This window comes from Triturus cristatus, chromosome 6 (assembly GCF_964204655.1).
Source record: "Triturus cristatus chromosome 6, aTriCri1.1, whole genome shotgun sequence".
Taxonomy (NCBI): domain Eukaryota; kingdom Metazoa; phylum Chordata; class Amphibia; order Caudata; family Salamandridae; genus Triturus; species Triturus cristatus.
In genome coordinates this window covers 147097055-147120323 of record NC_140589.1, presented here as the reverse complement: position 1 = coordinate 147120323, position 23269 = coordinate 147097055, and the positions used below count along the sequence as shown (strand labels likewise).

General features: G+C 44.6%; 1 protein-coding gene across 1 annotated transcript in view; it reads left to right on the top strand.

Annotated features, from left to right (window-relative positions):
• The first annotated feature begins 6302 nt into the window (after positions 1-6302).
• Positions 6303-23269, top strand: part of TRMT61B (tRNA methyltransferase 61B) — a 119483-nt gene continuing 102516 nt past the window's right edge. Inside the window, exon 1 of the mRNA XM_085610371.1 lies at positions 6303-7315. Within this exon, the coding sequence (XP_085466497.1) occupies positions 6422-7315 (894 nt within the window). The 5' untranslated portion in view covers positions 6303-6421. The remainder of the gene's footprint in view (positions 7316-23269) is intronic.

Here is a 23269-nt window from a genome sequence, read left to right as displayed (position 1 = left end):
AGACATCACACCAAGCTCCCACAGCCGCGTGGCTTGCTAGCCAGCAGCCACCAACCAAATGCCCACTGCCTCCCATAGGATAACATTGGGCCTAACTCACTCTGCACACGGCTGCCCCTGTGCTGCTGAGGGTGTAACAACTGTACTTACCTGACCCTGGAAGACCCCTGAGTCTATCCTCAGAACCTTAACTCTACCAGTCGAGTACTTACCTAAAAGCTGATACCTCACTTTTCTTCCGTAGGGTAACATTGACTGGTTTCACTTGGAAATTCTTCTAAGTGTCGAGTTTTGAAACATTAAAATATTCATCTAAAATCAGACGAATTACGAAAACGAATTTACTCACCTGTTATCAGGAGAGATCACAGTGCTGGACCTTGGTGCCCAGCACTGACCCTGAAAAGTAATTACAACCGTACTTACCTATAACTTGATTTTCCTTCCATAGGATAACATTGCCTGGTTTTCACCAGAAATTCTTGTGTGTCGATTTTGCAAACTTACAAATATTCGTTAGAAATCGCCTGTATGACAAAAACACATTCTTCCAACTGTTTAAAGGAGATGCCCCAGTGCTGGATCCAGGATCCAACCCTGAGTTAGAAAAAGCGACGATAACCTCACTTACCTGCTAAGTGAATTTCCTCCCATAGGATAACATTGGTGATTCTATGTGAAAAAGTTTCTAAGTATCAACTTTTAAAATACAATAATATTCCTTAAAAATCACTAATGTAACCAAAAGGTTTTAACTCAACTGTTTGCAGGAGATGTCCCAGAACTGAATCTAGGATCCAGTCCTGGGGTAAGAAAAGTAATCCAAAAAGTAATCAATTGCATTTAACTAGAAATTCCCATTGAGCTCAATGTTATATTGTGTTTGAAAGTGTGTTCTCTATTGCAACAACTGTATCTATTGCATTCAAAAGTCTATTGCATATTGAAAGTATTTATCTAAAGCATCTCATTCTGAGAAAGTATATTTTGATACCTATTGTTGGTTCTAAAATAAAACAACTATATATTTTTATACAAAACCATTGGCCTAGAGTTCAGTTCTTGAGTGTGTGAGACCATTTGCTGACTGAGTGTGTACAACAAATGCTTTACCATGTCCTCTGATACTGCCTTACTGCTCAACCAAGCTACCACTTTAGAGAGTAAGGTTATATCTAACTTTAGCCTCTGCCAAACCTCTGGGGAATGTGGACTCTGTGCACACTGTACCTATTTGGGAACAGTATATACAGAGCCACTTTCTTACATAGACAAATAAATAAAGTTACCTTCTTTAAACCAGCTGACACTGATGTCTAACGTTGTTTTAAAACGATGCTGCTGTATCGCTCCACAGCTCGCCTAATATCCTGCTTTTTGGACCTTAACTAATATGGCCAACACGCCCCATGTAATGACATCACCTGACCGAGTTGTCCCTGCCCGACAGTTACAATCTCACAGAGCGATTGGTAATGTGGTGTGCAGAGACGTGCCGATGGTTACATTTACGCGTGCCAAACAGCGTCCCTCAGCTGACGTGCCACGCAAGCCATTACATGCAGGATGATCAGTGATGCTCCGCTGGTTGTCATGGTTCGTGCCACGGAGCGTCTTTTTGCTGATGCACGCAGTGAGCCGTAACGGGCAGCTGCTCATGCAGAGCCGCGCGCCAAAGGATGCCACACACCCGGATACTGAAAGCCCCCAAATAGCACCTCTCACTGAAAAGACTGTGCTGGAATGCGTACAAATCCTGTTGACACCCACTGCAAGATGGCACCTGCCCTCCTGTGACTCTCCGCAGCTCATCAGTAATCACCACTGGAACGATGGCCCAATTGCATGGGATCAGCCAGTGGGGATGTTCCCTGTTGTTGTCAAATGAAGTGAGGTACACTTAGGTTGAGTTCTATAATGAAGTTTATTCTCCTTCTGATATCACCCACGGCATGTAGCGACTCGATGACATGGAGTTTGAACCGCAAGTGACACTTGCCATTCGAACCCCACACCAGCGTTCGGTCCATGCGCGGGTCAAGAACCAAATCAAAACTTTACAGTGTACGATACATCAACATTCCTCAAATACTACACTCATAGGATTTGACAAACTAAGAGAATCCTTCAGTAAAAGTGAGCGAATATTTACCCTCTATCCAGAAGGCTGTACTACGTTGCCCTAGAATGTGACCCCTACACAATGTCCCCCGTAAAAGGGGAGTGAGGTACAGATGATGATCTGACATCTGTGGAGGAACCAGGGGAGCAGACCCAGGTGGCCAACACCCCCACCAGTAGAGTTAGACAACAAGTTGTCTTCATGGGACATGTTCGAACATGAGGATATATATCCCTAGATCTTCTGAGTGGATGCCATCCACAAAGGTGGCTGCGGCAGTTTATGTGGCCAGGAAAATTAGACAGCCTCTATGAGGTATTCTTGGAACAAATATACTCACAGCCAGGTATGGTTTGAGGTGTTTTATTGATATTTAAGTTTTCAGGTTATTCTTCTCTCCTTTGGGTTTCTCCCTTCCCCAAGTTGTTGCCGGATGTAAGGGCCTTCTCCGTGAATCTTCCAATCTCTCCTTCTACACAAAGGTCATCCTCTCAACTTCAATGGACCCAAGGGGAGGGGGGTTTTCCTCGGAGCAAAACCATATAAGAATGTAAGTGTTTCGTAAAATGTGCTTTGTACCCAATTGTGCTCCCACCACCTTCAGCATGCACTGTGCAGGCCACTCATGACGTGTTCTCCCTTCACTTGCTCGTGTGCATCCTCACTGAAAGGATACCGTTCCCCACACCACCAAGTTCGCAAATATATATAGTGTATGAAAGGCACTTGCATGAGGATATGGCCCTCCTCTGCGGTCGTGGCGTTGAGAACCCCAGGGTTCCTCTGCCCTCCTTGGCCACAGGCTTCACAAGCATTGTACGGCGTCGTAGTCCATGGTGTCTCTCAAGAGGATCCTCTCAGCTGGTTGGCGTCTTCTCCCTGAGTCTCTGTGGGTGTTGCTGCCTCCTGAAAAGACTTGGCCCGCTTCACCTGGGACGTATCTTCTGTTGGAGAATTTCTGTCCCTCGCTCATATACTCTCCGTCATCAGCTCAGTCACTCTCCGACACACGTCTCGCCCTCCTCCATTTCACTCTTCCTTTGTAACGCGTTGGTCCTGCGCGTCATTCCGGTGCTGCTTCCGACCACAGCAACTAGAGCATTGCTGTTCCGCCCATCTTTGGGTATAATGGTGGCCATGTTGGATTTCTCTACCAGGGCACCATCATGAGCACACTCTAGATAAAGAAGTCTAGGTGGATCTAGCCACCTTGGAGGCAGGGCATGTAGCCCAAGTGAACCTCTTTGGAGACCCCTTTGTCAAAGAACAAGGGAGGTTTGTGGCGACTTTCTCAGCTCTTGACAAAGCACAGACATCCATCTAGAACATTCTTCCCAATGAAGGATTTATTCGGTGCTGGAAGAGGCAGGCAATGCTCTTGTGGCCATCCCTATAACCAAGGCTCCTTCAAAGGGCAGAACAGGAGGAATAATGGATGAAAGGATACCAGCTACTCAGGAACCTTCTTCTTTTATGGTGCATCACAAGAGGCACTGGCAGGAGAGGGCCATTTAAGGGAGCCATTGCCTCTTGAGATTTTCTGGTATGGCTTAGCCACTGTTCGCTTCTAGATCTAGGAAGACAGCTAAGGTGGTACAGGAGCAAATGGGAAGACCTGACAAGCGATCCGTGAGTCCTGGAAATGATTCAGGGGTTTTGTACAGAATTCTATGGGAACGCAATTCAAACTTTTTGTCCCCCCCTGAGTTTCTTGATCAATAAATGAGCCTCATGGACAAAGAAGTGAAAGGGATGGAAACCAAGGGTTTGGTTTACAGGTCAGTAATACACCCAAGAAAGTTTCTAAGCAATACCTTCCTGGTCAGAAAGAGAGGCAAGGATTTCCAACCAGTGACAAACCTCAATGAATTCAACAAGTGGCTGGTACACCGCCAGTTCAAAATGGAAGGTCTCCATCTTTTGATAGACGTGCTCCTTAAGGGAGACTGGATACTCGAGCTCGACCTAAAGGGTGCCAACTGAACGGTTCCCGTCTTTCAACCACAAAGGAGATTTCTTCAATTCTGATGGAGGGACCAGGTGTATGAGTTTCAAGCCCTGCTGTTTCCACTGTCGTCAGCTTCCTGGTGTTTTACCAGGTTACTATGTCCTGTAGCAGAATACTTAAGGACAAGAGACATCAGACTGTTCATATACCTAGACAACTTTTTATTGATGCACCAATGCTGACGACAGCTGTCATCCAATCTGAACATGACAATCACTCTGTTACAGGACCTGGGGTTTGTAATAAATGCAGAGAAATCAGAACTGTTCCCAAGCCAGACCATGATATTCCTGGGGTTCTTCATATATTTAATGAATGCCACCCTCAGTCAACCGGATAAGATTACAGCAATGAAGAAGGCATTGCGGACTGTCATTTGAAGGGACAGGGTGGAGAAACACCCTTGGGTGTGGAAGCTAATGTAAGAAATCTGACCGTCAAAACTTTGGTATACCAACTCATAGGATGTGGATAAGGTCTTCAATCTTCTGTTACCTTGGTAAGACTACGAGTTCTTATCCTGAAAAGAGTTATCAGCAAAACTGGCTATGCTATTATGCCTACAAGTGTCTTGTTGTAGGGTCGCTGATGTCAGAGCATTAGATGTTTCGTTCAGGATTTTTATTCAGGATTAGGTCAATTTCACAATAGCTAGATGAATCAAGACTAGAACCAGATCCATATTGTATCCAGCCTTTGTAGAGAAATAAAAACTGTGCGTGATAAGGTATGTTAAGGTGTGCAGAAATAAAACAGCTTGTTGAGTGGCACCACTTGATTGCACTAAAGAAACATTTCAAAACGGTTTCATCGCCATCCTTCACCAGGTGGGTATGGTTGACTGCCGCAGTGGGCGGACGATTAGAAGATATTATGAATGCAGCAGAGTATTCTTAAGAATCAACCTTTAAGAAGTTCTTCGTCAACCCCATTGTTGAGAACGCATCTTAACTGGTAAGTAGGCTATAAACATGCATAATCCTTGCCTCCAGTCCTGAAATAGAATCTAAAATTCCCTGCACATAGAGAAGGACATTTCCAGTTCTTCTAAAGACATGGTGGTGATGATTATCCCATCCTGGAATCTTAGGGGAAAGGTTCTTCCCACCCCTGAGCTACTTCATTAAAAGTAAGTAAACTAATTTAAATGTGTTGATGGTATTGTTGCAATGTAGCATATGTCCATGAATCATGTGATGTTATTTTAGGATACTAAATGTTACTTAGAGTAAAAACTATTTTGTGATCTACAAAAGGTGTTTTTCTCTTGATAGGTTAAAAAATGTATCTGATATGTGAATAAAGAACTAACATTAACTTACTAAGACATTTGGAATTCCTTGCAAGAAGAAAGAGGACCTTAAGATTTAGACAGGGAACTTTATGATGGATAGTCATTGTTGATTAGTAAATCATGTGCTGAGGCCGGAGATGAGGACTCCAACCTAGTTTCCGTGTTCCAAAGTCGGCAGCTCTAGCCCTTAGGACACATGATCTCCAGATATAAACCTACTGTTTGTTTTTATAAACAAGCCTATTTGTTCTAACAGTAATTAGTAATGCATCATACTTTTAGTATTTGTAACCCATAAATGCTAACACTCCCAGTTCAGGTGGGAGACTACTGATTTAAGGCTAATCTCCCGCTCCGATTCCTGCCTGCAGAAACCTGATTCTGAAGTTTTGTAAGACTGCCAAAAATAGTGTTGATGCCTGTCACACATGCTCCAATCTCCCCCTCCAAGAATTGCCTCTGACATCAAAGGTTAAGGCTTTGCCCTTATTTTCTTGGAGGGGGGATTAGTCCATGTAGCAGGCCTCGACAGTGCACATGTTTTTATTTGCTATATGTTATGAAACTGCCAAAAATGAAATGCCGATTGTCTGTTACCATACATACCCGATTCAGGCAGATTGCCTCTGCTTCAATAAAAGTCAGTATAGAAAATACCTTCTCCCGACTATTTTTATTTTAATCTCCCACTTGGCTGCTCTAAAATGTTGCCATGTGTGCTAATCTGAAATGATTTAAATTTGACACGTTGACTTCGAGATTGTTTCAAATAGGTGAAAACGTTCCCCTTTCAAGATGGCCGTCATGATTGACTGCTGACCTCCCGCGAGCTGCTCTGTGATTGGCTAGTGTGTCTTCTCTGTCTATAGCGTCGAGGTTATGTGCCTTGCTTTTAACATTAGTACATAACCTCGTGCAGGGGAAGGTGCAGGACCCTGGCACTGATTCCAGTTTTGATGTTCTCGTCAGAAGGGTTGGCAGAGCCGTCATAGTAAGCATGCTGCAGTGTGGCAGGAAGCTTTTCACGCCAGTCCCGTGCCGGGCTCTGTTGCTGCACCGTGCCGCTGTGGGACTGCCGGAAGGGAGTGAATGGGTCTCCCCTTTGCATGCACTCTCCCGTTTGACAGCACCTTTCTATTCCACTACCTCCCAGAATAGTGGAGGAGGAGGAGGAGACGGCGCGGCTGGTGATGGCTGTGCTTCAGGTCAGCCCCCTGCAGATTCTTGCCCTCCCCACGCTCTGCATAGAAGCAGGCTGAGAAGAAGAAGGGGTTCCCTCTCTCCACTAGAAAGGCTCAGCCAGCTCATCCCTGCAGAGATGCTTTCGGACGAGGTAACGGATCTCCGGGACCACGCAAACTCGAGCATCGGCTCCCAGCGCTTGGATACTGCATCTGAGCACACCCTGAACGCACAAGCCGTTTCTGCAAGAACACAGCCGCCAGTACATGAAAGACACCTGTGGTCGGATAGCATCTCCCAGGACGTTGATTCAAGAGTACAGCCACGCATGGATGAAACACTCCTGACTCCTAACAGCGCGGCACAGACTTTCCAAGTGGAACCAGAGGTCAATATTGAGCCTTCCGCGGGCGAAGAGCACCTGGATTGTCCACCTTTGGCTGGTCAAGGCTGTGCCTTCAAAGTGGGGGATGTGTGCCTGGCCGAGTTCCGTAGGAAATACTATTTGGACTTTAAAAAGATGTTTATACTGACGGAAACGAACAAGCTGTCGAGTAACTGGGGGGTGGTCTCTCACAAAGAGATCGCAGGGAAGCAGCCTGGACAGATGCTGAAGACTTCAACTGGGTTTCCCCTGCTGTTCAGGAGACCTTCTTTAGAAGAATTTGTGTTATTCATGAAAAGGGGGCCTACAATTTCATATCCAAAGGTGAGCTGCTTGCGTGCTTAGTTGTTTTCACGACTCCTCAGTCTGCTTGGATTACAGAATGTGTTTGACAATTTATCGCCATGTTCAGATTCCGCTTGCTCTATACAATCATGGGATGAGTATAAATCACAAACTCGTGTGGAAGGACCAGTTTTGAATGCACATGATTCAGAAGAACAAAGACAAACTCAAGGAAAAGTTAAACACAAACATGTTTTCTCAAATGCTTCCGTATGAATGGCTTTGGCAGGACGTTTAATATATTCTGGTGAACGCCCTCCATATGTCAAAAAACAGTGCATTTGCCATTTTTGTGCTACATCAAATAGATCTCTTGAGATCGCCCATATCCCCTTATTATTACCATTGCTTATCCATCACGTCTTTGTAATTTTTTTGTTGAAGAGAACCTCCATTTAAGCTCTGCATTTTTCTCACTTTTGCTATTCCTCCTGATATCTACCTGTACTTACTCCACCTACTCTTCAGTATTCCTCCTCCACCCACTCTTCAGTATTCCTGCTCCCTTTTCTTTTGACCTGTTTGCTTTTACCGTTGTCTCATCGGAACCCCTTTTCTGGTGTTTTTGTCTGATTTAAATAGTTTCTTTTAGAAAATTCATCAAAAAGTAGTTTCACAGGCTTAGGATTGTTAAAATGGTCTTCTCTGTTTTAGTTTTTACTCTGAAATTAGGTATTCATAGGTGCAGCGTTTTAGGCATGTGCATCATACTGTTGCATAAACTGTGACTTTGGTGTACAAGGTTTGCTTTCCTACCCACGGGTGATACAGGTAAACACAGTTCAATGTGCCAGCGCTGAATGTGAAAGACAGAACCCCACATAATACATAGTAGAGTTGTTGCTTTTTGAGTTATGAAGCATCCCTGTAACAGGATCAAGGACACCATGGTAACAGAAGCCACCAATTTCGGGGGGGGGGGGGGTTGTTCTTGTATCCATTTCCTAATGGCAGTTGCCAGTAGGTAGTTATAGTTAGGATCTCGTTTTTTTTTCTTTCGCCAATATCTTTGGTGCCATTTCACGAATCTTCCCAAAATTTTCAACACTAATGGCCCGCTCCAGTCCGCTCTTGTCTTGAGAGTTTCGGGGATGTTCGTCAAGCAGGGAGGAAGGGGGGAAAAAAAGGGGGGTCCCAAAATGCGTTTTCTCAATGTTAATCTCCATAGGAAACTTTTGTCGCGGCTACAGCCCTAATTGCTGAATGGAATTACTCCAAATTTGGCAGAGAGGTACCTCTTTGTCCAAGGTGCACTCTTTGCTTCGAATGGTGTAAATCTGTTTACTAGTTCCTGAGAAATTCAAAAATAAAAAAGATTATATCTGGTGACCACGGTGGATCCGCGAACCCTCCCCATCACGAGCTTCATTCTGATTGGCTGCCAACACTCCAAACCAAGAAGTGTTGGCAGCCAGTTTGTGACTCGGTAAAAACGAGTCACAAGCAAAAAGGGAAGAAAATGATTTAAAAAGAAAAAGTGGCAGGGTAGAAACACCCTGATCCTCTAGGCCAGGTCAGAGCCAAAAAAAGAATACTTTTGGCGGGATTCACGTACGTTGCACGAATCCCGCCAAAAAAAGAAGGAAAAAAAACAACAAACGAAGCGCTTTCTCCCTTGCTCCGTTGCTTTTAAGCACCCGGGTGGGCAGGTCCAGAGGGCAATGTATTGTGATGCTGGGGGCCCCCGCAGCCCCGGGATCGCCACCTCCCCGGGGCATTTCTGATTATGGGTGGGGGGGCCTCGCGGGCCCCCAAAAGACCCGGGGACTGCTACCTTCCTGGGGCTTAAATTAAAATAAAGTATGGGAGGGGCTCCTGCCCCGGGGACCATCACCTCCCCGGGGCAATTTTAAATTGAGGGTGCGGGTCTGTTGCGGACACTCGGGGACCACCACCTCACCAGGGCTTAAAACATGATGGGAGGGGGGCCGCGTCTGCCCCCTCTTGGAGACCCCCCTGTGGCCATGGGGACCGCCACCCGCCAGAGCTGGCTCCAGCAATGTCCCGGGGTGCCCACCCCTGGGCAAACACTGCTTTGCTTCGTGTAAGCGAGAGCAGGTAACCTGCTCTCGCTTCCATGAAGCGAAGCAGAATTGCTTTTGGGTAAAGTGAGCTGTATGTCAGCAGCTCCCTTTGCCCAAAAGCAGTGCCAGCTCCCGCAGGAGGCAGGTAGCCGGCTGGTACCACAGGGGCATTGGGGCTCCCCCTGCGATCCCCAATGGGAGGCCAAGCCCTGGGGGATGGGGTCCCTGGGCCGAAAATGGCCTGGGAGGTGGGTCATGTGGACCCCCTCCTCTATACATATATAAAAAAAAAATTTAAACTGAGGCAAAGCCCTGGGGTATCGGGTTACCGGGGCCAAAAGTGGCCTCCGGAGGGGTACCTCGCAGCCCCCCTCTTTTAATTGCACATTATAAAAAAAAAAAAAAAAAAAGTGGCAATGCCCTGGGGCCGTAATTGGCTATGGGAGAAATGGCCGCGCGACTCCCCGTTACATTTTTTTTTTTTTTAATGTGTCAGGCCCTGGGGGATGGGGTCCCCAAGGCCCAAAAAATATGAAGGGAAGGAGGGGCACCCAGCCCCTCTTCCTAGAAGTAGGGGTAAAAAAAAACGAAACCGGCAACTTGAGGGGACCCGCCCCCTCCCTGCACCTCTCTGCAAGCGCGCCTCCTGGTGCGCTGTGGGTTTTGGGATGAAGTCCCCTTCACTGATGAGGGTCCTTAGGGGCCAACTAGGGCACCAGGTACCTCCAGTAAACCCCACACTGTGGGATTGCTGAGAGGTGGTAGGAGGCCAAGCCCCTTTTTTACACCACTCTGCCTCTTGGCGCACACTGCTGATGGGGCGATGAGGTCCTCTTGTGTCCTGAGGACCTCAGGACTGAAGTGGACTTCATTTCCCCAGCAGCAGTGCGCTAGGAGGCGCGTTTGCAGAGTGGTGGAGAAAGGGGGCATGGCCTGTGTCCACTCTCAGCTATCCCACTATCTGGGGCTTACAGGAGTTAACCGGTAAGCTAGTTGGCCCCTATGGACCACCACAAGCGAAGGGGACTTTAAAACCCATCCAAGAGCGCGTCGGGGAGCGCGTTTGCAGACTATTGGGCAAAGGGGGCTTGGCCTGCTTTGAGCACTTACCAATGCGGCTGTGTGGGACTTACTGGAGTTAATAGGAGGGGTAGTTGGCCCCTAAGGTTTTCCTCAGTGATGTCATTTGAGATGTCATGAGTGTTGTCACTGACCATGCCATGAGTGATGTAATGTGTGACATCATCAGCAGTGCATTGCGGGGGCGCAAGTTATAGTTAGCTCAATTAACTATAATGGCCGAATTTCTCTGGTTTTGTATGAGTGAACTGTCCAACTAACTATAACGTCCCAGAAACCTGTGTTTTTTCTGTGTGTGTGTGTGTGTGTATATGTGTGTGTGTATGTATATATATATATATATATCTATATCCATCCAACAAACTCCTTCGCAAGAAAAGAGCAGAGACCACAGAGGGGAAATTCAAGGAAGCCCTTTATTTGGTTGGAGTGGCGAATGCATTTCGGCCTCAATTTGCCTTCTTCAGCGCCCTAGAGTTCAGGAGGCTTTCCTCCGCTTTAAAGTCCTGCCGCCCTTTTGTATGTTCGAGCGTGCTCCGCCCCCAAAGATATTCGCTCACCTGTTGCCAGTCCTCAGATCCCTAACGGACTGCAAAGCCCAGAATGCACTATAATTCTTCCAGGTAAGTGATGCGTGGGGGTAATTCTGCCAAATGGTTGCGCAGGATACAGGGTACTATGCGAAGTTCAAGACCATTTTCCTGCTTGTATTGATGTTGGGAAAAGCGCCTTCTCGAGTCCCAACCGCTTCAGCCTCTAAGATCAGGAATCCAATAAGCGGGGGCAGAATGACAGAGCATGCCGCCCTGCATGAGGTGGAATACCTCACGGCCGCCCTTTTCTTTTCCCAAACGTTGAGGTGGGCCCAGACCATCCGATTCTTCGGAAACCCAAAACTGCCAAAACAGAGCCAGTGACGTCCGGGCCATCTAGTGGAGCGGGGGCCTCTGTATCGCGTCTCTGGCTGACGTGAAAACAATATCCAACAAACTCCTTCGCAAGAAAAGAGCAGAGGCCACAGAGGGGGAAATTCAAGGAAGCCCTTTATTTGGTTGGAGTGGCGAATGCATTTCGGCAACAATTTGCCTTCTTCAGCGCCCAAGAGTTCAGGAGGCTTTCTTTCTCTTTAAAGTCCTGCCGCCCTTTTGTATGTTCGAGCGTGCTCCGCCCTTACACACACTTTTTTCTCCGTTTAACTAGAATCATTTATTACAAAAGGACTGATCTGTTTCTGAGTCCATGCAAAATGACTACATAGGATATCATAAACAGCATTTGCAATGCAATCGGTTTGGGACCTTGTATGTATTTAGCTATGCAGCACATTAGCCTGAGTCTGAAGCATGTACTGTTCTTTAACATGGAGGGAAAGTAAGCACCAAAACTGCGTGACAAGCCAGGTATGGAAACACATGGAGAGAAATATTGCCTTTCAGCAGGAAATGTATAGTCCAAAGCTCTGGTCCTATCACTGAAAATACAAGATTTGAAGAAAATATTATTGTCTACGGGTGCTCGTGTAAGACCATTTCTATGGACTGGAATCTAGAGCATGCTAAAGTGTTTCTCATGTTTTACTGACCTCAACGGGTCGTTTTTAATCAAGAAACTTAGAGTCAGTTGCCAGAAAAATAAAAAAAGTCCTCAGCAGATGGCAATTCTGGTATTTTACTGACCTCTACTGGTCTTTTTCTATCAGGACAGTTAATAGAGGCAGTTGAACATTAAAAAAAAGTCCCTAAGTGGAAGCAGACCATTCCTAGGACTGATCTCCAGAGCCTATAAAGTGTATATACGCATATAAGTATATACTGAAGTATACACGAGATCTCGAATGCGCGATCTAAAAACAGCAAGAAGGCATGATGTGAGCAATGAGAATGAAATGAACATCTCTAACCTGTATTAATTGTCATTTAAAATCTTACACCCTAAAATCTACTGCTATGGGCTACACTGATAAAGCATAGCAAGTAAAGCAACTTGCATTCAAGAGATCCTTATGGAGAAGAGATACACTTCATAACTTGTTGAAAGCAAGAACTGTTATTATAGGCGGAGGTGTGAAGGCAGTTTTCCCTGTGAAGGGCAAACACTGCTTCGGTAGTGGCCTTCCTCCGGGGCTAGACTTTATCAGTAGCAGGCGAGATGTAGCATCTTCAGAGTGTGCTGACAGCTGCTGGGACCATCTCTGTCAGAATCTCATGCAGTAATTTGAGTGAAGCACATCTCCTGAGAAGTGGTCAAATGGCAGCACTTGTATACTAAATCTTAACAGAGGTTGGAATTTCTGACATAAGTTTAAGAATGTCTGACAGATTATGTTCCTCAAGATTTGCATCCCATACGTTTCCTTATGAACATGTATGGTAAAAGGTCGTCTATTCAGACTACACTATTTTGGCTATATGCCTGTATTCGTTCTTATTTGACCTTGGTATGGTGATTAAGTAGACACTTTGCTTAGACCGGTGTCGCATCAGGTGTTATATCTATGTCATTAGTCGAATGGCTTTACACTTTACCTGCCAATGGCAGACATGACAGTGATTCTGCATAAATTGAGGCCAATGGTGACTCCATTTACCTAAAATCGAGAAGACAGCAATTTCCATTGCCTAAGATGGGTTCGGGGGCCTATTTAAAAATGGAATCAGACCGTTGGACTTTGTCAGCTTCCCTGTATGGACCCCATTGTTGCAACAACCTTGATTCAGCTGTTCTTTTTACGTCGAGCTTGGGCAGCACATGCGCTGCTCTACGAGGCATGCTGTATTGGAGAATGCACTTAAAGCTCTGCCTACTCCGCCCATATTTGTCATTGGCTTGTGTCCTTGTCCTTCGTAAATGCTAGCTTCTGATTCGTAAATAGGCTTGTTAGTCCCTCCTTAGTACCGCCTTGTCTTCATTTGTAACCTCCCATGAGGACACCCCCCTTCAACATGTGTTGTTGCTCGATGGGCTTTAATTACAGCCTACGAGCACTATTTCGTTTAACGGTTTTCTCATGCCTGCTTTTGCAAGCAGGACATGCTCTCTCGCAACAGCTTTATAATTGTTTTTTTAGTGGTGCCCGTGCCTTTGCTTTACTTGCTGCACCAAACGCGGCCACATGTTTTAAAAAAAAAGACTTTATTTATTTCTTTTTATTAAATTGCCCCATACTGCACTTACACCTGAATGTCGGGTGTCCATCTTTCCTTAAAAGAGCAGAGTTTAAGGAAAGGGGTGTGGCCGCCATTAAAGTGAAAGTGCAGCATGGGGCGTTTTACAAAAAAAGTAGTTGTCCACTTGACACATGCTTTTTTTTGTAAAAGTACCCCATATTGCGCTTTTACTTTAATGGCGGCCACGCCCCTTTCTTTAGACACGGCTCGTCTAAAGAAAGGGGCACGGCTGATATTAAAGTTAAAGCGCCGCATGGGAGATTTTACAAATTAGCATTTGTAATGCAATAGGTGTTGCTTTTACAAAACTCCTGTAAATGCGAGACCTATTACATTGCAAATGCTTGTTATTTATTCCGCTCACAAACCCTTAATTATCACTTTAACATGAGACTGCATCAACTTAAATACGGCTATCTTCTTTAGTCTTACTTAAAGCTTCAGCCTCCATGCAGGCGCTGCTAATTAACCCCTTAATTATGCAATTTCCTTATACTAAAGGTTCAAAGCTTCGGGTCCTGGGTGAAGTGCCTTCTTCATTGCATATCATGTTCCAAAGATGTGGCATCGTTCCACCTGATTAACTCTTTGAAATTCTTTTGTGCCTGTGAGTTATTGTAAGCAACATAAGCTAAACTTGGAGTCTATCCGAAGTACACTTCTTTTGAGACACATAGTTTCTACACTCAGGCTCTTACAGATGCTTACTTGATCCTGCACCACTTTTGGCTTTCTGCAGACAACATTCCTATGGTAACCATCTTGTGTCGAGGAAATAGTAACCTACACCAGCTATAATTGCTTGCTGCTAAAACATTGGACTTCTTTCTGTAAAGTAATATATTTGCTCCAAAACATTTTAAACCAAAAAAAATGGCAATGCGCATAAGGGGTCCGTGAATTTGGGAAGAAGAATAAGTAAATATGGCTTATTCTCCAAGGTGATGCCACCTTTATAGTCTACATGAAACTTGTAGAGCTTACAGAAAAAATACCTAATAAGCTTATCATAAAGGAATGGGTGCGTAAATGAATGCACTATACATTTTTAATGTAGTTGATAAACACTATGTAGGTTCCACACCTAAATAACTGTCCTGCTTCATTGTAATTTGAGCCCTTGTTTATTTCATCCTGAAACAGTCTTATTGTTGCCATAATTTTCACAATTGAAACCAAGTACTTTAGGTCATTAAAACATAACAATGCAATCAACACCTTGTTTATTTGGAGAGATGTGTTTCATACCTTTGATACTGTATTAGGTCTGTGTTCCTGTACATCACATACTTAATCGGCCAGACACTCTGGCTCTGCTCTAGGATAACAACCCTGTTAAGGCTTTTTGCCCCCATTCATCACTCCTCAGGACATTCTATGATTGATGCCTCCATGGCCCTTCTCCTCCAGAACATGTGGATTCTGTAAATGTACTACCAAGTAAGGTTATACTTCCAGGACCCATAATCGGTGTCCCCGATGCAAAGGTAGTTGTCTTCCAGTATGTTGGGGACACTGACAGAATTCATTGCACAACTACAGTAGTTACAGTGGCCGTCTAAATATTATTTATTTAAACGTTCTAAACAGTTTCCAGGCCCCCAGCCTTGGTCCCAGCAATGTTTCAGCCGGGGAGGACCTGAGCCCTCCTGCCACCGGATTTTCTGATCTTTCTTCTGTCTCCAGTGCACCCGGAGATCAGACTGCGGATGAGGCTGCTTCTCTTTCTCCAGTTGGGTTGTCGGGAAGTGGTGAAGGGGGCTCGTCTGAGGTTGCGATTCTTCTTGGAGGGAAACAGCCGGTTGGTGGTTCGGCAGTATCCGCTCCCTGTCCAGAGTCCAGGCAGGACTTAGGCCAGGTATTACAAATACAGGGGATGCTGGGAGATGTAGTTTCCTCTTCGTGTCTGCCCAGTTCACAATTGGCTGATCCCCTTGACGATTCTCATGCTTCCCGCCCTGCTCTCTTACAAATTCCTACCCTCCCTCCAGTTCTGGACGGTGAAACAGATGTGGATAACTTCTTCTCACTCTCTGAACATACTGGTTCATCAGGTGAGGATGGCGGTTTAGATAAGGATTGGACAGAGGATGTGGGTAGTGATACTGGTGATTGGCGAACCAATGATGTTTTGAATTCCGAATGCGCTCTTAGCGGACCCTCCACAGTTCGCAAGGCTCCTACGGATCTCGCTTCTGATACTGGAGCATTGGCGTGGGACTACTCTTTCTCTGTGCAACCTGCTCCCCAAGGCTCTCAAGAGCGAGTGCGTCAACCTCTGGAACTAATTTTATTAGCCACAATCTATCAAATAATTATGGCACATCGCGAGGAGACGCGGCAGGAGAGCGCTCTGGCGCAGGGGGCGTGCCGCAGGGTCCAGAACTCCCTGCGTAGAGTCATCAAGACTTGTACGGATATTGCTTCTAGGGTTACGGAGGCTGAAACTCGGATTTCCACTCTTGAGGATGATTTAGTTTCTCATAAAGCCACTATTGATGCTATCCAGTCACAGAGGGGTGACATTCAAGGGAAATTGATTGATATGGAGAATTGTGCACGGAGGAACAACCTCAGAATTTTGGGGGTTCCCGAAGGGTTGGAAGGTCAAGATACGCGTCCGTTTGTCATAGACTTATTTATGGAAGCATTTCCAGAGGTTAAGGAGTGGGACTGGCGGCAGGAGATCCAACGAGCCCATCGCTTTCCCTTTAAAGTAAAACATCGCTCTGCTCAGTCTGACAATAGACCGCGTGGTATTTTAATATGTTTGCACAATTTTTTGGCAAGAGAAAGGCTCTTTGATCTGGCCAGGCCCGATAGGCAAAAGTCCGGGAAGTTTTTTGTTAGACCGGACTTTTGTCCAGCCACAGTAGAGCGGAGGTGGCAGCTCCGCCAGCTGATAGCTCCATTTCAATCCAAGGGGGCACAAGCTTTTTTGTTATTCCCCTCTAAATGTAAAATTATTTTTCATGGCCAGACAAGGTTTTTTGAGTCCGAGATACAGGCTAAGGCATACTTGGATACGCTACAATGAAATATAAAGGGAGTTAATTTTTCTGAATCTTGCAATAATAACTGGTCTAGTTTTTCCCTAGTTTCATGGGTCTTCTTTCTGTATAGCAACTCCTGGGGTGGGGGGGGGGGGGGTATTAGCTTACACCGGCTTCTTTATCACTGGGATTTCGATCCCTGCCCTGTTTGGGGGGAGGTTAGGGTTTGGGTGGGGGGGGTGGGCTTGTACGGGTGTGGGGGGGGGAGGGGGTGGGCTTGTACGGGTGTGGGGGAGGGGGGGGCTTGTACGGGTGTGGGGGGGGAGGGAGGATGGGTCTAGGGTGCACGTAAAAAATAAGCTTGACATTTATTTTATTGTCGTTGACAATCTTGGTATAAATCGGCAGATTAAAAATGTGTTGCCTTTCTTAGATTCTCTCACGATAAGGGGTAATGGATAAAATCTCTATTGCTTCATGGAATATCTGTGGTCTCAACAATGGGAGGAAGAGAGCTTTATTTGCACAGGTTATTCAATCTTTCCATCTAGAGGTACTTTGTCTGCAGGAAACCCACGTTCCTTGGAACAATAGAGAGTGTCTTAAAATCCCAGGGTTTGATCTGATAGTATGCTCTCCTCAGTCTTCCATGATAAGGGGGGTGGCCATTTTAATGAAGTGCGGGATAGGATCATGTTTAAGATATAGTCAAGATGCTGGGGGTCGCTGGGCAATCGCGCAGCTTTTGATTAATGGTTCAACCTTGACAGTATGCACTGTGTATAATTCAAATTTGGATGATCCGGAACTACTAGACTTTTTAAATATCGAACTGGCTTTATGGCCCCAACCTATTTGCCTTTGTGGGGACTTAAATATTAATTTGTTAGCCAATTTTAATATATTCGGAGGGGAGAGTTACTCTGGTCAGAAACCTAGAGTTTATAGAGCCTTGCAAGCCCTAGTCCAAGACATTCCATGACTGATTTATGGTTTAAGTACTGTAAAGATAAAGATGGCTCTACCTCTGCTCCCCACAAAAAAACGGTTCGATTGGATTATTTTTTTGTTTCAGATCAGTTGGCATCATGTTCATCAATTTCAATTCTCCCTAGAATACTGTCAGATCATAATCCTCTGGTTATTAAATGTATTGTGTCAGCAGACAGGTGTACTCCAAGATCATGGACTTATGAGCGGAAACTGCTCTTAGATCCAAAATATATTGACCATATGAGATCCTGGGTAACTGAGTTCTTGAACATTAACTGAGGCTCGGCCCCCAATAATACAGTCTGGGATTCATTTAAGGCTGCTATTCGAAGGGAGACCAAAAGCTTTTCCTTTTTTCGGCAAAAGCAAATAAAGGATCAAATTGAGGATCGGCTTGATGAATTACGTAGAGCTGAAATCTTACTTACTACTATAATCAGGGAGGGCGGGACATAACGCCGATTCAGGTCCAGGTAGCTTGAATTAAAGTCTCAGTGCAGGAGTTCTTTGGGAAGGACCTTGCGGCCAAATATTTGCAGTTTCGCTCAACAATGTTTGAGTATGGCGAGAAGTCAGGCCGGGTCCTCGCTAAGCGGCTTCAGCAGCGTGGGATAGCTAATCGTATTATTAGGATTCAGGATCCTTTGGGGGTTATTCATGAGTCCCCGGAAGGGGTCCTATCAGTTTTTTCTGAATTTTTTCGCTCTATATACACTGAGGAAGTTACTTCCTATACAATGGAGTATGAGTTTGCTGCTTTTACTGAGGGACTGGATACAGCTAAAATTTTGGATCAGCAAAATATGGTCTTGGCGGCCCCAATTCAGTGGGATGAAGTGGAATCGGCTTTGAACTCACTGGCTAGTGGGAAGGCAGCGGGACCAGACCTTATTCCCTTGGAATTTTACTGCACATTTTGATTAGAAATACAGGAGGATTTTTTACGGATCCTCAGACGCTCAACGCGGGTTTATTCCAGATTCCTGGCGATTCACATCTATTATTTTGTTTAAAAAAAAAAGGACAAACCCGAGTTGGATCCTGCTTCATTTCATCCGATCTCTTTAATAAACACGGACAGTAAAATGTATTCAAAGATCCTGGCGGCTAGACTTGCTTTGGTTATATCCCCTTTAGTTTCTATTCGCCAACACGGATTCATTCCTGGAAGGGACACGGCGGATCATGTCCGCCGTGTCATTGCTCTCCTGGATTGGGCGCAGGTCACTCATTCTCCTCTCGGAGCAATCCTGTTGGACGCCGAAAAGGCGTTCGACAGGGTTGCCTGGGATTTCTTGTGGAGGGTTCTTCTGTGGAAGGGGCTTTCTTTCAATTTTGTCCAGGCTATTCAATCACTTTATATCTCCCCCCCCACCCCCAAGCATTTTTGTCAATTTCAGGGAATCTTTCAAAACCATTTGCAATCAACCGGGGCACCAGACAGGGTTGTCCCTGTTCGCCCCTGTTGTTTGCTCTTTATATTGACCCTTTCATAAGCAAAATTGAGCTCTCTAGTAAGATCTTACCTGTTGAGATTAACGCGGTCAATTTTAAGGCATTAGCGTATGCCGACTATTTCATAGTTATAACCAGGAACGTGACACTGGCGTTTTCAACTATTAAGACCCTAGCGCATTCCTTTGGGCAGCTCTCAGGGTACAAACTCAATGCTCAAAAAACTCAGATCATTCAGTCATCAACTATGGTATCTACAGAAAGCTCGGTGGTACAAACTGCATCGTACCTGGGGGTTAAAATCTCGGCAGCAGTAGAACGGATCCCAGATATGAATATTCTACCTATTATAGATTCCATCAATTCTACCTTACGTAGTTTAGATAAGTTACATCTTTCATTATTCGGTAGAAGGAATGTCCTAAAGATGCTGATTCTGCCGAAATTTTTGTATATTTTTAGGACAATCCCTCTGGAATTTTCTCAGGCTAGCCTTAGCAGTGCAGAAAGATGCTGTAATAGATTTATGTGGAGCTATCGTATGCCTCGCAGAGCCGCTAAATGGATGGTCCTTACATTGGATAGAGGAGGGTGGTCACTCCCTAGTCTTATCTTCTATAACTGGGCTGCTTTACTTCACCATTTGGCTCCCCCACTCTTCGGCTTGCGTGGTGCACTTCCTATATCCTGTAGTCCCTCTATTTTTGAGATTAGCTTAGGGCAAGAGGCTAAAGGGCTGCTCCTTAAGGTCCTTGAGCCGAGCTATTACAAGAGAACTAAATTCAAGGTCATCGCAGCTATGTATTCTGTCTGGAGGAAGGTTTGTCGGAAATGGTCGATACCGAAAATAAACTTTTACACCCCCTTGGTAGCAGCTAGGCTTTTACCTCCAATTTTTCAAGACTCCGTTACAATCAAATGGGGATCTTACGGTATTTTTACGTTGGGGGATTTGCTTTATGAGGGTAAGATGGCCTCTTTCGCATTCTTAAAAGATAAATATGCTTTGGCTTCATATGATTTTTTTTAAGTACCTGCAACTACGTAGTTATATTGACTGTCTTGCCATCAATTTCCCTAATGCATTAATTAAGAATACTCTTATGGAGTTAATTTCGAGGAAGGCCCGTTTGAGTGCCCTTTATCAAACCCTATTAAAAGGACTTCCTGATGATCTTAATGTTCAGAAAGCAAAATTAGAAGGTAAATTTGGCAAGGCAGATATAGATATTACTTATGCACTGGACTTGTCTAATTCTGTATTGATCTCTGGCAGCTTATGCTCACAAAGTTATATGGCTATGTTTGATTTATATTTTACCCCAGCCAAAATTTCAAAATGGGGAGGGAGTGGTGCGCAGGGGTGTCCTAGATGTGGGATGGCGGCAGCCAATGATGTGCATATGTTTTTCACATGTGTTAAATTACATACATTTCTCCATGATATTCAATTGTTTATTAACAATGCACTCCACATCCAGATAGACCTCTCTTCCGAACTAGTAATTATGGGGTGTGTGACGGATCCTTGTTTGGATAGACCATTTTTTGAATCGGCTTTTCTTTGTATTGTTATGTCTTTAATTTGATTATGTATAACCTCCGAATGGATTAACCCCTCACCTCTGACTTTTTTGAATTGGAGGGTAAGAATTCTCGCCCTTTATAATCAGCTGTGTTCTTAAAAAGCGGGAAAAGGAGGCGGGAGAAGGGTTTAAGGATCTGGGCGCCCTTTTCGGCTTGGTATAATTAATATTTTTTGGGCTTTGTGTCACCGTTGAGACTATTCGTATGTTTTCCTCTCTCTTTTCTTTTTTTTCTTCTTTAATTTGCATTTTTATATTATGTCCTGATTGCCAAGATTGTTGATGTTATGTGTTTATTTTGAGGTTTTTCTTATGTCAAGAGAAAATAAAAAAAAAAAAACTTTATAAACAAACAACCCTTATAATACAAACATTAAAAATTAACATTTGTATTCAGGCACCAGGAAAAGTAGACATTTTGGACCCACCTCACACACCCTAGGGATTTAGCACCAAGTGACCTCTCGACTGGGCTGGGTTAACACCCTTACCAAAGCAACGCCACTGTGGTACGCCCAGAAACTGAAAAATATAAAAACGGTTGCACTCTCTGTTGGAGAAAATGTAATCACTGGTAATCTTTGTACAAAGTTATCTGGTGCTGGTGAGTACCACCTCCTAATCGCTGAGGTGTGAATCAATAATTGCCAAATTGTGTCTCAAGGAAAGACGTCCTCACTGTAGCACTCGCAATGCGGCAGACCGCTTTTGAAGAAGGTACTGACGATGTAATTTGATTATAACATATTTAATTCGTGCAATTTTTCATGCGTATGATTCTGCTCATACTTTCAAAAATAGGTCAAACCACCAAGAGGTTCGCAAATACATGTTCATTCTTTAGACAAGAGTTTTCAGATGTCCCCGATGCATTTCGGGACTCGCCCTTCATCAGGGGTATGATTCTACAAAAAGAAGAAAAGAGGACAATAGGCATAGGTCCAGGATTTACGGGATGCTAGAAACTGGGCATGCTGTGTTGGCAACCAGGGTTCGACAAATGGGGACATGATTGGAATTTCAGTGGTGAGGGGATTTGGTTAAAAAGGGTTCTATACTTGGCTTTGAGGAACTCCGGGGACACTACCAAATGGCTCAAGGGGAAATATTCAGATACCTACAAATACGACACGCCTTACAGGCGGCCTTTCCAAACTTCAAGGCCATACCAGAATCATCGCCATTAGAAGATCGCTTGCTAGATGGGCCACTGCACTCGAAAGCCATATCTTTAACATATAAAAAAAACTCTGTAACAACCTGCCCGATACCTTCAGTAAACTTAGAGAGTAGTGGCAGGGATACTTAGGCCCGATTGATGAAGATTGGCGATCGGCCCTTATGTCCCCCAGGGAAGCAGCCATCCCACTTGGCTTTAGACTGATACAGCTTAGGATTCTACACCGGTCCTATATGACCGGGATTTCCTGGGCTAAAATAGGCGCAAGACCTGATGACCTCTGTTAGAAGGTGGCTGGTTGTTGGCAACCCTTCAATCACACTATCTGGGTTTTCCCTGCTACTCATCATATATGGGAAGAAAACCACAAATCACATACAGACCGCACTGGGAAAGGAGGTAATTCTTACACCACAGCTGGGACTACTAAACATTTGATCTTACTGAAATCGAACAACAGCTGGTGACGCTAGGGTACACACTGGTCAAGCGGGAACTGTGGAGAGGATGGGGGGCAACTCCGCCTTCCACTTCTAAGTGGGTGAAAGAATTAGACCGGTGCATGATAGCGGAGAAGGAAGTCTTTATAACCCGGGGGTGCCCCAAAAAATGGGACAGGAAATGGTCCAAATGGAATGCTTATCGTGCAGACATATGTATATCCCCAATGGTGGAGTTGGAAATGCGCAGAAATGCAAACGGAGATGTGATCAATTAATGTATATGCTTTGCTGACTCCTGTATAATGTACAAAGGTATGAGTAACTAGTCAATTTTGCTTATCGGTACTGTATATATGGTTGTCATTGAATTCAATTAAAAAAAAAAAACATTTGTTAAGTTGGAATTTATGGATCTCACAAAATGCATCAAGTTCTGGCCTCTAATCTAATTAAAACCAGTGAAAAGTTAAAAAGCCGAGTTTTAAAGTACAAGTGGTGCCTATGATCAGTGATTTGTGACAAGGCATTAAAAAAATCTTGACTATTTTAACCTAGGGTCTCATTGCCTTTTATGCTGTACTTTTGTTTGATGCCTCTGGCTGGAAAATATCTTTTGAGTCAGTGTGGTAGCAAAATGTAAAGGCCTCATTGCAGCTTCTGATAGTTAATAAAAAGTGTCAGTAAAATCTTTGTTTGTGCATTTGGGCACTTCTTCCAATCCTTCATGTATGCTAGAACTTGAAGGGGTTCCTGCCCTAACTTTAATAAACTGGGTTCTTTTGCTGAAAACATCTGTTCAAGGTTTGGATTTGAATAAAGATCCAGGTTTCATTGTTAGGAATTGGGACAAGAGAGTACCTTTACTGGATAGATCCATCTTCCGGACTAAATTGGTTCTTAATTCTTTAAATTTTGTACATGCTCTCTCGATTTAGTCATAAGACTTGACAACCAATTTCCAGAAGAGTTTTTGCGATGTGCCTGAACCAATAAAGTGATTTGAGACTTTACG